The sequence below is a fragment of the Poromitra crassiceps genome, assembly GCF_964638095.1.
Source record: "Poromitra crassiceps genome assembly, chromosome: 2".
Lineage (NCBI taxonomy): Eukaryota > Metazoa > Chordata > Actinopteri > Beryciformes > Melamphaidae > Poromitra > Poromitra crassiceps.
In genome coordinates, this window is record NC_139624.1 from 86550355 (window position 1) to 86563598 (window position 13244).

A 13244-nucleotide genomic window follows, 5' to 3' on the forward strand; every position below is an offset into this window, starting at 1 on the left:
TCCAGGCCTGCCGTGAGTGCCGCTCGGTGGCCGTAGAGTCAGGTGACTCGCACGTGAGGTGCTTTGCGTGCCTGGCACGCGAGTATTGCACTCACTGCCCACGCTGCTTGCCCCTATTGCACGGAGCTGTCCACGGAGGAGCTCCAGTGCCGCGTCGACTTCTTCTCTACCCAGCACGAGGAAGAAGCAGCTGCTGTTGCTGCTGCCGCTGCTCCCATGATGGCGTCCTGAATCCAGGCTGCCCTGCCCGATCTCACAGAGACCGGTGTGGTGGTGGCCGACCAATCACTCGACGACTCCAGACCGGAGGATGACTCCTCTGCCTCTTCACGTGCTCCCGCTTCCAAGAGTATGGTGATGGTCTGAGGGCACTGCCTATGCAGCCTGCACCCTCCCCGGCCTCCTCCTCCTGTTTCACAGTGGTGGCCCAGACAGTGGCAAGAGCCCTCTAAAAAACCTCCCAGAGCTGATTGCCAAGGCTGCCAGCCTGAAGAACGTTCCCCTCCCTCCGGCACCTCAGCGGAGCATGCTGGCTGGGGATGTCTACACCGGCGAGACAGCCCAGAAGGCTCCGGCAACCAGGTGGGTGGTGAGACAGACAGCGTGGTTCCCGGCTGTTCCCCCATGCATCAAGCCCAACCTGGTGACCATCTTCCTGCCTAAAGCCAACTTCTTCGGGAAATGTAAGCCTGTTCCTGCGAACGTGAGAGACCAGTTCACTGCACAAGCAACTGACAAGTCTCACCGCTGCGCTGCCCAGACCATGGCTGCACAGAACAACGTGGTCCTGCATGGCCTCTGCTGTCTCCGCTATGGTCCTCGACCCCCCGACAATGAAGTCCCTCCTTCGGTGGCCTACGATGTGGGAAGATACATGATGGGCGTCCATCAGCTCGCTCAGGCTTCCACCGTGAACTCCTCCCACATCATGGCATGGCAGACCCAGATCCAGAGAAATGTCTGGCTCAGCCAGTCACCCATACTCTCTGGACGGAAGCAATTCCCTCAGAGTAATAAAGCTTACATAGTCCCCGGAAAGATGGTCCTTGGGTCAGACATCAGACATGCGTATTATCATGTTCGCCTCGGGAGCAGTCCCTCCCTTAGGTGTGAAACAAGGATGGATTGTCCACAATAATACATGTTCATGCAATTATTACACGCATAAACTCCACGGGCAATGCCCGCTAGGGGCTATCTTATCTGTGTGCTGTCTTGCTACCACCTCTGGGGCCCGTCCCCCCTGGGTGGGGGAGTGTAGACTGCCCCCTGCGCATCTCACTCCAGGAACATGCCATGCACATGCGTTCAGGCTGACCTGGTCACCCTTCTCAGGTGAAAGCGTGGCCTCCACAGCCACAGCCTCATATCATATGGTCATGATTGCCCCTGGATAATATGAGCTGATGGTGACCACTGCGTTGTGTCGCAGTGAGCGTCGACCCATCAGGCTCCGCCATTATCCCTAAGAGAGGGCTGAAGCTGAAATGAAATAAAACACAAGATTGAAAGTAATCTCTAGTTGTATGAATTCAGCGAGGCCCGCTCTTAGCTTGAGGCTCACTGCTCCACAAGGTGAAGAATCCTATTAGGAGCAGATTGCCGGGTGCAGCGCTCTTTTATTGGGAGCGCCGGCAAAGGCTAGGGGCATGGTGGCCATATGGCGCCAAAGAGAAAAGTCTTCAGTTGATACACTCACGTGAGGATTGCATCCAATGAGCGAAGCCTAAGTGGGGGCCTCGCTGAATTCATAAAATTTGAGACTACTTTAAATCTTTCGTTTTGTCTGTATTTGGATTTCAAAACTAAATATGAACTATACTAACAATGATATGAACAAATATCAATGAAATGTGAATTATCAATCACTGTGATATCTCTTAGTTAAAATTGGCTAAGTGGGCTCTGTCCATCTGTGGGGGCGGTGTTAGTCACAATTTGTGACAGAAGTGATGTCATCAGTAATGTCACTTGAGCAATTGTGATGTCATCAGTGATGTCACTTGAGCAACTGTGATGTAATCAGTGATGTCACTCGAGCAACTGTGTTTGCCCGACTGATGTCACTCAGGCAGTTGTGATGTCATCAGTGATGTCACTCGAGCAACTGTGATGTAGTAGCCGATGGTGCACAGGTGGGTGAGCCTAGGTGGGTGGGCGGTGTCTGTCTGTCTGTCTGTCTGTCATGATTTTGGGAGCCCACAGAGTGGGCGATTTCCATAACTGCAGCCACGGCGCATCATCGCCATTCTCCACCCTAGGTATCGAGCGCGTGAGATTTCTTTATGAATTACAATTGGGTAAGTGGTGTCTATCTGTCTGTGGGCTCGGTGTCAGTCACGATTTGTGACTGAAGTGATGTCATTAGTGATGTCATCAGTGATGTCACTTGAGCAATTGGGCAAATGTGAATTCACATTTTGTACAGAGGATCTGATGCTCTGTAAGAAATAAATTTGACTCTAAGCACTCTAAGAAAAAAGAGTGCTTTTGTAGAAATGTGAATGGTTACGTTACGTCATTGGGTAGGCCTACCAAAAGCTTCAGACTCTTCAAAAAAGGCTAATCAATAAATAGCATCATATAATTAACTTCCTACATCAACAAGTGAGTCTCATTATAATGAAGTGTAGGCTACCTTTACAACTCCAAAAAAGTAAAATAATGGCAAACACGTGCATGCTTGACTTTGGGAGGAGGGACCTTTGCCAGTAGGTTCACTACAGGAGAAGAAAGTCAATAAAATAAATTCACAAGTCTCTACCAGAAAGGATGTTTGAATTTCCGGACATAGAAGAACTGACAGTGATCTGATTCTGAACACACACACACACACACACACACACACACGCACGCACGCACGGGCACACACGCACGCACGCACACACACACACACACACACACACACACACACACACACACACACACACACACACACACACACACACACACACACACACACACACACACACACACACACACACACACACACACACACACACACACACACACAGAGGCTAGTACTACTATGTTTTTATTTGCTACAGGATAACTCATGTATTTCGATGCTCCTATTTGGAGAGGAGGTTATAACAGCACCACGGAATTGATTGGCATTGATTCTGTCCAATCAGCTTCCCAACATGGGCGGAAGCGGATATAGCGTTAGTTATTCTCTTCTCTGTTGTGTTGATTGAGAGAAGAGGAAAAGAAGAACTGACATTTGTATATTATTAAATTGCAGCTCCAGAGTTTGTCCCCCCTTATTTCAGAAGTCAAAAGGTAAACGATTACTAGTTTATGAATGTATGCTTCTCAAATGTATACCTTGTAATATGAGAAATGTCAAAGAGGACATGCGGATATGAAGATACCCTCCGTAAAGTTAGCCTGGCTCAATGCTAGCTGCTTAGCTTGCTAGCTGTAATGCTAACGTCAACAATATCGTGTTACTTACACATGTATTGACTGGTAGGGCGACACATCATCAAGAAATCTTTTGTAATTTGCCGTCTCATTTTGCGGCCGGACTCATGCAGCGTAAATAGCAGCGTTTACAACTTGACAGCTGCTGAGTCATTAGCTAACCGGCTGGCTAACTATTGTTGCGAGCAAATTGAAGCTGTCAGTGTCTGCTTTCTTTCGTTTCACAGTTATACAGATTGAGTTTCAATCACGGATTTATATAGCCACGAATTAAAAACAGCCAGTGACGTCCCTGGTTTGTTAGCGAATTGGCTAGTCGAAGTATAGTAACTTGGATGGCTGAAAAGTAGGCTGGGAGCAAAGAAGAAGAATGATCAGATTATTTTCCTGCTGCTTTAACGCCACTGGTTTGATTGATTACTTTCAAATTGACATCTTACTTTCTAATTGACTTGTTATTTACAGTAATGGTACCTGGTTATACATCCAGATTTGATGAGAGTGAACAATAGCAAAGGCAGTCATAGTCATTTCATCAGTTTGAAATGCTGTTAGGTATTCACAGTGAATGCTGGGAATATATATTGTTTTTGCACAGATACTTCTTCTTATTGTAAATGGCTCTAGCTCAGTGTCTGATTGAGGATTTGTGATTTAGGGATAAACACCTTCAGGCCACCCTGAGAAGACTGATGTATAAGTTCATATGTAGACTGCAGGGGTCCCAGAATGATCTCATTATACAGTTGACCAACCCAAGGTGTAGTTCTGTGAGATACCAATCCTATATGTGGACACACTGGTATTTGTGCCTTCTATAGAATGTGTATAAGCACTTTTAAATGGCATTTTAATGGCATTTACTGTTCTTATTTATTAGATGCCTTTTACTGAATTTGCATAAGCACTTTTTTAATATGTGATATAACGCCTTTTATAATGTTTTTTTTGTTGTGTGTGTTTTATTTTTATTTACTATATGTGATTGTATGTCTATTTGGACGGTGGAGTCTGCAATAAAGTTTGATTGATTGATCAAAGGTTTGTAAATTTGGCACACACATAGTGCACATTGTGATATCATCAGTGATGTCATAGACATGACATTGTGACATCATCAGTGATGTTAGACATTGTGACATCATCACAATGGGGACTTTATGAAGTTTGCTGTTTATATACTATATAGGCGGGCGCTGTACTGTGAATACCTGTCGAGGCTGCCTGCAGCTTTAGTTTCATTTTCTGTTTCAGACAGAAAGCAGTGGCACCCTCTGAATCAATTGACCAATCAATGGGAAAAATCTAACAATGTTCAGCTTTGAAGGAGATTTCAAGACAAGACCCAAGGTATCACTTGGAGGAGCTAGCAAGAAGGTATGTTTTATTTTACTTTTACATGGAAAGGTATAACGTTACAGGCATAGGGAAATAACCCCATAACAAACATGTCTGCTGTTCTTCATATAGAAAACATATCCAATTCATTCATATTTCCGATGTTCCTTGCAATTCTCAATATAATAAATCTCTGGCTTAGTTATTATTGGCGGGGCTTTTTCAGGTTCTTTCATGTTGCCTTTCAGGAGGAGAAAGCATCTCTGTTGCATCGCACTCAAGAAGAAAGAAGAAAACGAGAGGTAATTACGCATGTGGAGCGCTTTATATAAAGATTGCTCATGAAAGCAACTCTTTCCTGTGTGTGTTGTTAGTCTTCTATGTTCATTCAAAGGATCCATTGATCATAAAAAAAAGTTTCACAATAATGAAGATTTACATTTATTTTTCACTATAAATATCAGTGAAAAAATAGTGTGCAGGCTGAAAGCAATAAATGCTGAATAATATTTATCCTAATGCAATGTAGAACTTAGTCTGTTACTTTGGTCATTCATGTGGTCACTCAGTCAGTTAAGTGTGTTGTTTGATCACTCTCAGGATGAGAGGAGAAGACTGAAGAATGCCGTTATAATTCAGTCCTACATTCGTGGCTATCAGGACCTAAAACAACAAGTAAGTCTGCAAGCACTTTTTTTTTAGGTTTAATAAGTCATCTTCAATAATGTTGCACAAGCTGTTTCAAGCTAGAAATGTCAGCTGTGAGCTGTCCTATTAGGCTATTGTTGTTGAAACCAATGGGTAGTTTTGTAGTTTAAGCGTCTGTAGCTGTGTTTCTTGTGGAGGTGGTTCGGCAACACCAGATCTTACTGTTGGACAGTTCTGGAACTATCATAGGCCTAATTCATTGAAACATCTGTGATGGCAGGTGCCACTCTCACCATGTAACATTTAGATTAGGTGACTAGTGAACAGTGCTGCCTGTCTGTCTGGTGTTCCTGTAGATGTATGTGGGCATAGCCTGATATATTACCCTCTGTGGTCACCATTGGTGGGTTTGTACTGTACACAATGTTTTGTACATCATCATATATCAGTGTGTGAGTGAGCAGAAATGGTGTTTGAGCACAGCTATGCCATGGCAATCTGGCTTTTAGGTGTTTTGCTGATTTTTTTTGTATTGATTGTTAATTTGCCGTATGCCCAGGTTCACATGCTCTGTTAATGAAATAAAAATATATACATCGTCTTAGTCGCATGTGCTGATCAGAGTTGTGATTAAAGGGTTCGGTGGGCCCCGGAAGATTTTCAGATTTCAAAGTGGGCCCCAGCATTCTTAAGTTTGGGAACTCCTGATGTAACGTAATGAGTTACTCAAATAGTTGTATGGAGAGGTCATGGTGGTGAGAACTTGATATTATGAAGCAAAAAGTAAAAGTCTGTTTCTTTTCATTGTGGAAGTGAGTTCCTTGAGTTGAAAATTATTTAATTATGAATGACGGTAATCCCTTACTGCCTGTCAGCAAACCAAGTAAAGCAGATCAAGCTGGCTTATTTTTTTAAAGCACTGACAACTACCACAAACACAAGAAGTTCAGAGCCGGCAGCAACGAGTGTATGTGTTGGCAAAGCAGCTAACCTATTCTGATAAAAAGAAAAGAAAAATGATTGCATACACCTCATTTTACCTGGATAACATGTAGTGAGTTTCATTTAATTTAACTCATTCTCTGCCATAGTTTTTCAGAAAAAGTCAGTAGCCACCGGCAGGGTTTTTGATCATTTTCATTAACTTTCCACGACCCACAGAATATTTACTTCTATGACTACGTAAAGACTGAATATCCCAAAAGAAAGAAGAGAGCCTAGACTTGGAAAAAAAGTTTGATTCTACCTTCATCCGTTCTTTAGTTAGCGACACCTGAATGTAGGTCATTTTCACCAAAAACAGCAGTCTCTCACCAGAAAGCGGAGGAAATGGCATTTTTATGCCTCCGCCGGCAATAGCCAGGCCGGAGGCATTATGGATCCGGGTTGTCCGTCCGTACAGTCCGTACGTACCGTATGTTTGTTAATGCGATATCTGCGGAACACCTTTAAGGAATTTCATCAAATTTGCCTCAAACATCGACTTAGACTCGAGGATGATCTGATTAGATTTTGGTGGTCAAAGGTCACTGTGACCTCTCAAACGCCATTTTCCAGCTTGTTAACGCGATATCTCACGAATGCCTTGACGGAATTTCATCAAATTTACCTCAAACATCGACTTGGACTCAAGGATGAACTGATTAGATTTTGGTGTTCAAAGGTCAAAGGCCAAGGTCACTGTGACCTCTCAAACGCCATTTTCAAGCTTGGTAGCGCAACATCTCAGGAATGCCTTGACGGAATGTCATCAAATTTGCCTCAAACATCGACTTGGACTCAAGCATGAACTGATTACATTTTCGTGGTCAAAAGTCAAAGGCCAAGGTCACCGTGACCTCTCAAACGCCATTTTCAAGCTTGTTAACGCGATATCTCAGGAATGCCATGACGGAGTTTCATCAAATTTGCCTCAAACATTAACTTGGACTCAAGGATGAACTGATTAGATTTTGATGGTTAAAGGTCAAGGTCACTGTGACCTCAGGAATGCCATTCCCAAGTTCGTTAAAGCGATATCTCAAGAACGGCTTGATGGAATTTCTGCCAATTTGGCTCAAACGTCGACTTGGGCGCAAGGATGAACGGATTACATTTTGGTGATCAAAGGTCAAGGTCACTGTGACCTCTCCAACGCCATTTTCAAGCTTGTTAACGCCATATCTCAGGAATGCCTTGACGGAATTTCATCAAATTTGCCTCAAACATTAACTTGGCCTCAAGGATGAACTGATTACATTTTGGTGGTCAAACTTCAAGGTCACTGTGACCTCACAAACGCCATTCTCAAGTTCGTTAATGCAATATCTCAGGAACGGCTTGCTAGAATTTCTTCTGATTTGGCTCAAACATTGACTTGGACGCAAGGATGAACTGATTCCATTTTGGTTATCAAAGGTCAAGGTCACTTTGACCTCAAACGCCATTTTCCAGCTTGTTAACACGATATCTCACGAATGCCTTGACGGAATTTCATCAAATTTACCTCAAACATCGACTTGGACTCAAGGATGAACTGATTAGATTTTGGTGTTCAAAGGTCAAAGGCCAAGGTCACTGTGACCTCTCAAACACCATTTTCAAGCTTGGTAGTGCAACATCTCAGGAATGCCTTGACGGAATTTCATCAAATTTGCCTCAAACATTGACTTGGACTCAAGCATGAACTGATTACATTTTCGTGGTCAAAGGTCAAAGGCCAAGGTCACTGTGACCTCTCGAACGCCATTTTCAAGCTTGTTAACGCGATATCTCAGGAATGCCATGACGGAGTTTCATCAAATTTGCCTCAAACATTAACTTGGACTCAAGGATGAACTGATTAGATTTTGATGGTTAAAGGTCAAGGTCACTGTGACCTCAGGAATGCCATTCCCAAGTTCGTTAAAGCGATATCTCAAGAACGGCTTGATGGAATTTCTGCCAATTTGGCTCAAACGTCGACTTGGGCGCAAGGATGAACGGATTACATTTTGGTGATCAAAGGTCAAGGTCGCTGTGACCTCTCCAACGCCATTTTCAAGCTTGTTAACGCCATATCTCAGGAATGCCTTGACGGAATTTCATCAAATTTGCCTCAAACATTAACTTGGCCTCAAGGATGAACTGATTACATTTTGGTGGTCAAACTTTAAGGTCACTGTGACCTCACAAACGCCATTCTCAAGTTCGTTAACGCAATATCTCAGGAACGGCTTGCTAGAATTTCTTCTGATTTGGAACTGATTCCATTTTGGTTATCAAAGGTCAAAGGTCAAGGTCACTGTGACCTCTCGAATGCCATTTTCAAGCTTGTTAACACGATATCTCTGGAGCGCCTTGACGGAATTTCTTACAATTTGCCTCAAATGCCGATTTGGACTCAAGAATGAACTAATGGCAGAGGCATATGTCCACGTTGCGGTCGTTCTAGTTGTAAATTAAGTCATCTTTATGGCTCCTGACCCGAATAAATGCCTTTGATGGCGGATACTGGCGGTTACACTCAACTATGAACCCCATAATGATTTTGTTTCCCCTTCTGGTCAAACTCGCCCGTGGGCACAGCTTTTACCGTAACACCGGTGTGAGAAAGATTCCCCCGCTATTGAGAGAGGGAAGCCCAGGTCACGCGTTCGTCTTGCACGGGGGACGACTGGTTGTCTGTGTAGGCTACTGTATGTCAAGAGCTGAAATTGAGGCTGAAATTTACACGCCGTCAAGAGTTTAGGAACTGGATTACTATTTCCTGAGGACAAGTGACTTGTGGACATGTTGCGTGGTGCGTGGTGAAAACAAAATCCTTTACGTTTGAGTGACAGGCTGCCCCCCCGCTGTAATGGAGTCCAATCCCGTATCGATAAAAGCTGCTGGACCAGCGTTTGAGCTGTGCTATGGACCTTTTCTGATGGGAGATTGTTGCTTTTTTCTGCTTCCTGGTTTTGTTAGACAATCGTGGTCGATTCAGTGCACCTTTAGATGTGCTGTACTATTTCACAAGGTGTGTAAGAGAGCCACCTATCACATGACGGTGAAAACACTTATTGCCATCCGATGACGTCAATGGCGGGGAAGCGTATTTTTTTTAAATAATGTTTAGAGATGCCAATGGTGGGGAATGAGTTAAATGACTGCTACGAAATTTGCAACATGTGCCTTTTGACCTTTCCCTCTTCAGTATGCTATCCAGAGGGCTAAGTTTGATGAGTGTGCCAGCCAGACACAGGTGGGGGGAGCACAGCATGTCTTGGACAGTGCCAGCCTCAGTCTGCTAACAAGACGACTCATCTTTTTCTACCGACAGAGTGTGGATGCACCTAGATTGGTGAGAATGTGATATGTCTTTGCTGTTCTTCAGTTTCAACTATCTTAATTGATTCACAGAAGGTATCATTGCCAAATGCTTAAGTTTTAGCCAAAGTCCAGTGTGTGTGTATATAATAGAAAATGTGTCTGTGTGTTTATTCAGATATGGATATGTCAGAACCTGGTGAAACACAACAGTCAGTTTGTGAAGCTATTGGCGGGCCCAGAGAGACAGACCTGTGTTTTTCAGATCAAGAGGATATTAGGCTTCTGCTGCAGGTACAGTACTTGGACATTAATACTGGATAGACATTGTCGGATCTTAGATGTATAGATGACGGGGGTACGGTGGTGCAGTGGTAAGCGCTGTCGCCTCACAGCTCGAAGGCCCTGGGTTCGATTCCCACCTGGGATGCTGTGAACGCTGAATGAATGCGTGCCCATCCGCAAGCATGTCCTCGAGTGCCCACCGCCTGGGTGGGGTCGTCAAAAGGGCCTTTCTGTGTGGAGTTTGCATGTTCTCCCCATGCCTCCGGGGGGTTTCCTTCATATAGGAACTCCTTCACCAAAACATGCAATATCCTGGTTGCTGATGTGGTGCCTCCTCTGGTCGTTAAGGGCGCCTGTTCAGAGGGAGGGGAACTCGTTGGAATAGCGTGATCCTCTCACGTGCTAATATGTCCTACCGGTGAAGCTTCCCCTGTCAGGCGAAAAGAAGCGGCTGGCTAACTGCCCATGTCTCGGAGGAAGCATGGAGCCAGTTTTCGGCTCTCCCCAGATCGGCAGAGGGTGGAGCAGCAACCAGGATAAATATAAATTAGCACTAATGGGGGATAAAAAAATCGTGGGGGAAAAAATATATATAAGATGTATAGATGACCAGATGAAAGAGTTGTTGGTTGGATATTTGAAGGCACAGCAGTTGTCATTAACACTCGTCCCTCTCTCTCTCCGTCTCCTAGACTTCTGCAGAACTGCAAGGATGACAGTTTGAATGTTGCAGTTCCCATGCGGATGCTAGAGATCTATTCTTCAGAGAGAACCTATCTTCCTGTTATTCTAGACGCTAACTGTGTAGCATCACTAATCGAGCAGATTTTGCACTATATGGTACAGAAAGGTAAGATGGATCACTGTCTTCTTTCATTTGGACTCACTGATGTATTTACACTATGGAAGAAGAAGCTGATATATTTTCTGCTGCCTTCATAAATTAGCACTGCCACTTCCTTATTTGGAGCATTTGAAGTGGCTCTGATTGGCGAATAGTTTACTCTCTGTAGAGTCTGCAGATATTTAAGATGCATTTTTGTGGATGAAGGATGCAACATTACAGTATTGCACACAGGTGCGAAGTATTCTACTGCACACTGAAACACCAGACACTAGTGGACCTTTTGAGGCCTCGTGGTCAAACATTGTTTGCTTCTTTGTATATTGATAAAGCAATGACGATTGTGAGTAATTTATCATGTAAAATACTGCAGATATTTTCCTTTGCAGTCTCAACAAGGAAGATTTTACTTATTTATTCCCCCCCCACTTTCTCTTCAGTAACAGTACTGCAAATTCAATGGGAATGCTCTGAGAGTCTGTTAAGGTTTCACGTTCGTTTGAGGCTATTTTATGGCTGAATTTGATTTGACCCCTAGATAGAGAGGCAAAGTGGAACGTCACTTCCTGCTTCAGCACTGTACCAGAGATTTTCATCCACTGTTTATTTTCCCATAGACATTTCGTAAAATGCTTATAAAATAGTTTTACTCCGTCAAACCAAACGATTCAGCTAACGCTATAATCGGGAGAGACCATAGAACATTTCACTCGGACCAAAACCTAAAAAAACAACATCGAAAAAATATTTTCTTTAAACCCGCATTTTTTTTAACGTTTTGGTCCCAGTGAAATGTTATGCGATCTCTCCTGTTTCTAAATATATATGTACCGTTTGGTTTGAACCAGTAAAACTATTTTTATACGCATTTTACGAAATGTGTATGGGAAAATAAATGGCGGATAAAAATCTCTGGTACAGTGCTGAAGCAGGAAGTAGGCGGTCACTTTGCCTCTAGTCTCTATTCCTTACTTGCTTGCAATTTTGATGATGTAAGAATTTGAGCTTATTTTCCCGTTGTACTCATTCATTCAGAATGAAAGCGTCAGCTGAATGTTTTGCATGTAGTGTAACTGTAAAATGAAAGCAGACATAACCTGCAAAATAGACTGGGAAAAGAATTCAAGCCCATGATGTAAGTATATGGTAGTGTATGCGTTTTATCCCACTAAGCCACCAGGATGCCCCTGTACTTAACAGTTTAACCTGTAAAAGTACATTTAGCCAGCTTGCCTGTTTAATTGGACTCCCAGACATCTGACTGCAGGTATTTTCTGATGCAGTAGAGAAGTTTTACCTAGATGTTTTGTTCTAAATAGCTGAAACCAGTATAGGACTAATTTTTAACATCACTGTTGACTCACTCTTCCCAAATGCAGGGTACTGTAAATATGGTTGTGGATTCCCTGTGCACAGAAGCTATATTCTTGTCAGAGGAGGAACAACATTCCAAACACAGATAGACACAAAAAGTACTCAACTACACATTCAAAGGCTTCCAGCCCATTTCATGCATTCAGTGTCATTATACACCACCTATGACAATGAAGCATATTATGTCTAAAATAAACTAAAATAATTTAAACATAGAAAATTACCTTTATATATACGTTCTTGAAGTAAAATGTTCAGAAAATGTAAACAGAAATCTCATCTGGAAACTCAAAAATGCCACAATACTTGCCAAAAGCAAGTTTCGAGACATTTCCAATTTCCAGACTTATTTGTTTGTGTCATGCATGCTAAATGACACCATTAATCTTCTGTGCACAAGTGCTATACATATTAGTATTAGTCTTGGTGATTTATAATACACAGTCTATTGATTCATTTCTTCTCATTCTTATACATCAATTATTGTTAAATTAATGCCAGTAGGGCCATTACCTACTACTTGTGTTTGCGTAAAGTTAGATTTACTCCAAGCAGAGCAGACCTGTAACTACAAACCATATTATGGAGTCATTATGATATTATTATAAGTCATTCAGTGTCTTATATCCTCTCTGTTTCTCTGTCCCTCTCTTTCAGGATACTACAGGTCACTGTATATTCTTGTGAATCACAGGCTTCCTTCCAGCCTGGAGTACACCGATGCTCCCTCTGTCCCTCTGGCAAGCACACTGTTGGAGCACATCCTCAAACCCCTGCACTTTACCTACTCCTCCTGCACAACAGGCGCAAGGTACAGACGGAGAATGAAACAAAACGTTTGAATATTTACACAGGTGCTGTAGTGGCAAGTGTGTCCAGATGTAAATGTTCAACTTACCTGACAGGTGCTGGTAAACTCTGCAAATTGACCTGCCAAAAATAATTGTCAGACAAAATAAATATATATAATCCCCCCGCCATAGAAATATGACAAAGTTTGCAGACGTTTCTATCCTACCACTTTGTGTAGAGACAGGCAGCCAATTCAGGCTCTGTTTGC

The 13244-nt window shown here is 43.1% G+C and overlaps 1 protein-coding gene across 1 annotated transcript in view; it reads left to right on the forward strand.

Moving 5' to 3' along the window:
- Positions 1–3191: 3191 nt before the first annotated feature.
- ube3c (ubiquitin protein ligase E3C) overlaps positions 3192–13244 on the forward strand; it is a 63229-nt gene continuing 53176 nt past the window's right edge. Inside the window, exons 1-8 of the mRNA XM_083650739.1 lie at positions 3192–3282; positions 4681–4803; positions 5013–5066; positions 5365–5439; positions 9569–9715; positions 9860–9975; positions 10659–10816; positions 12842–12995. Of these exons, the coding sequence (XP_083506865.1) occupies positions 4738–4803; positions 5013–5066; positions 5365–5439; positions 9569–9715; positions 9860–9975; positions 10659–10816; positions 12842–12995 (770 nt within the window). The 5' untranslated portion in view covers positions 3192–3282; positions 4681–4737. The remainder of the gene's footprint in view (positions 3283–4680; positions 4804–5012; positions 5067–5364; positions 5440–9568; positions 9716–9859; positions 9976–10658; positions 10817–12841; positions 12996–13244) is intronic.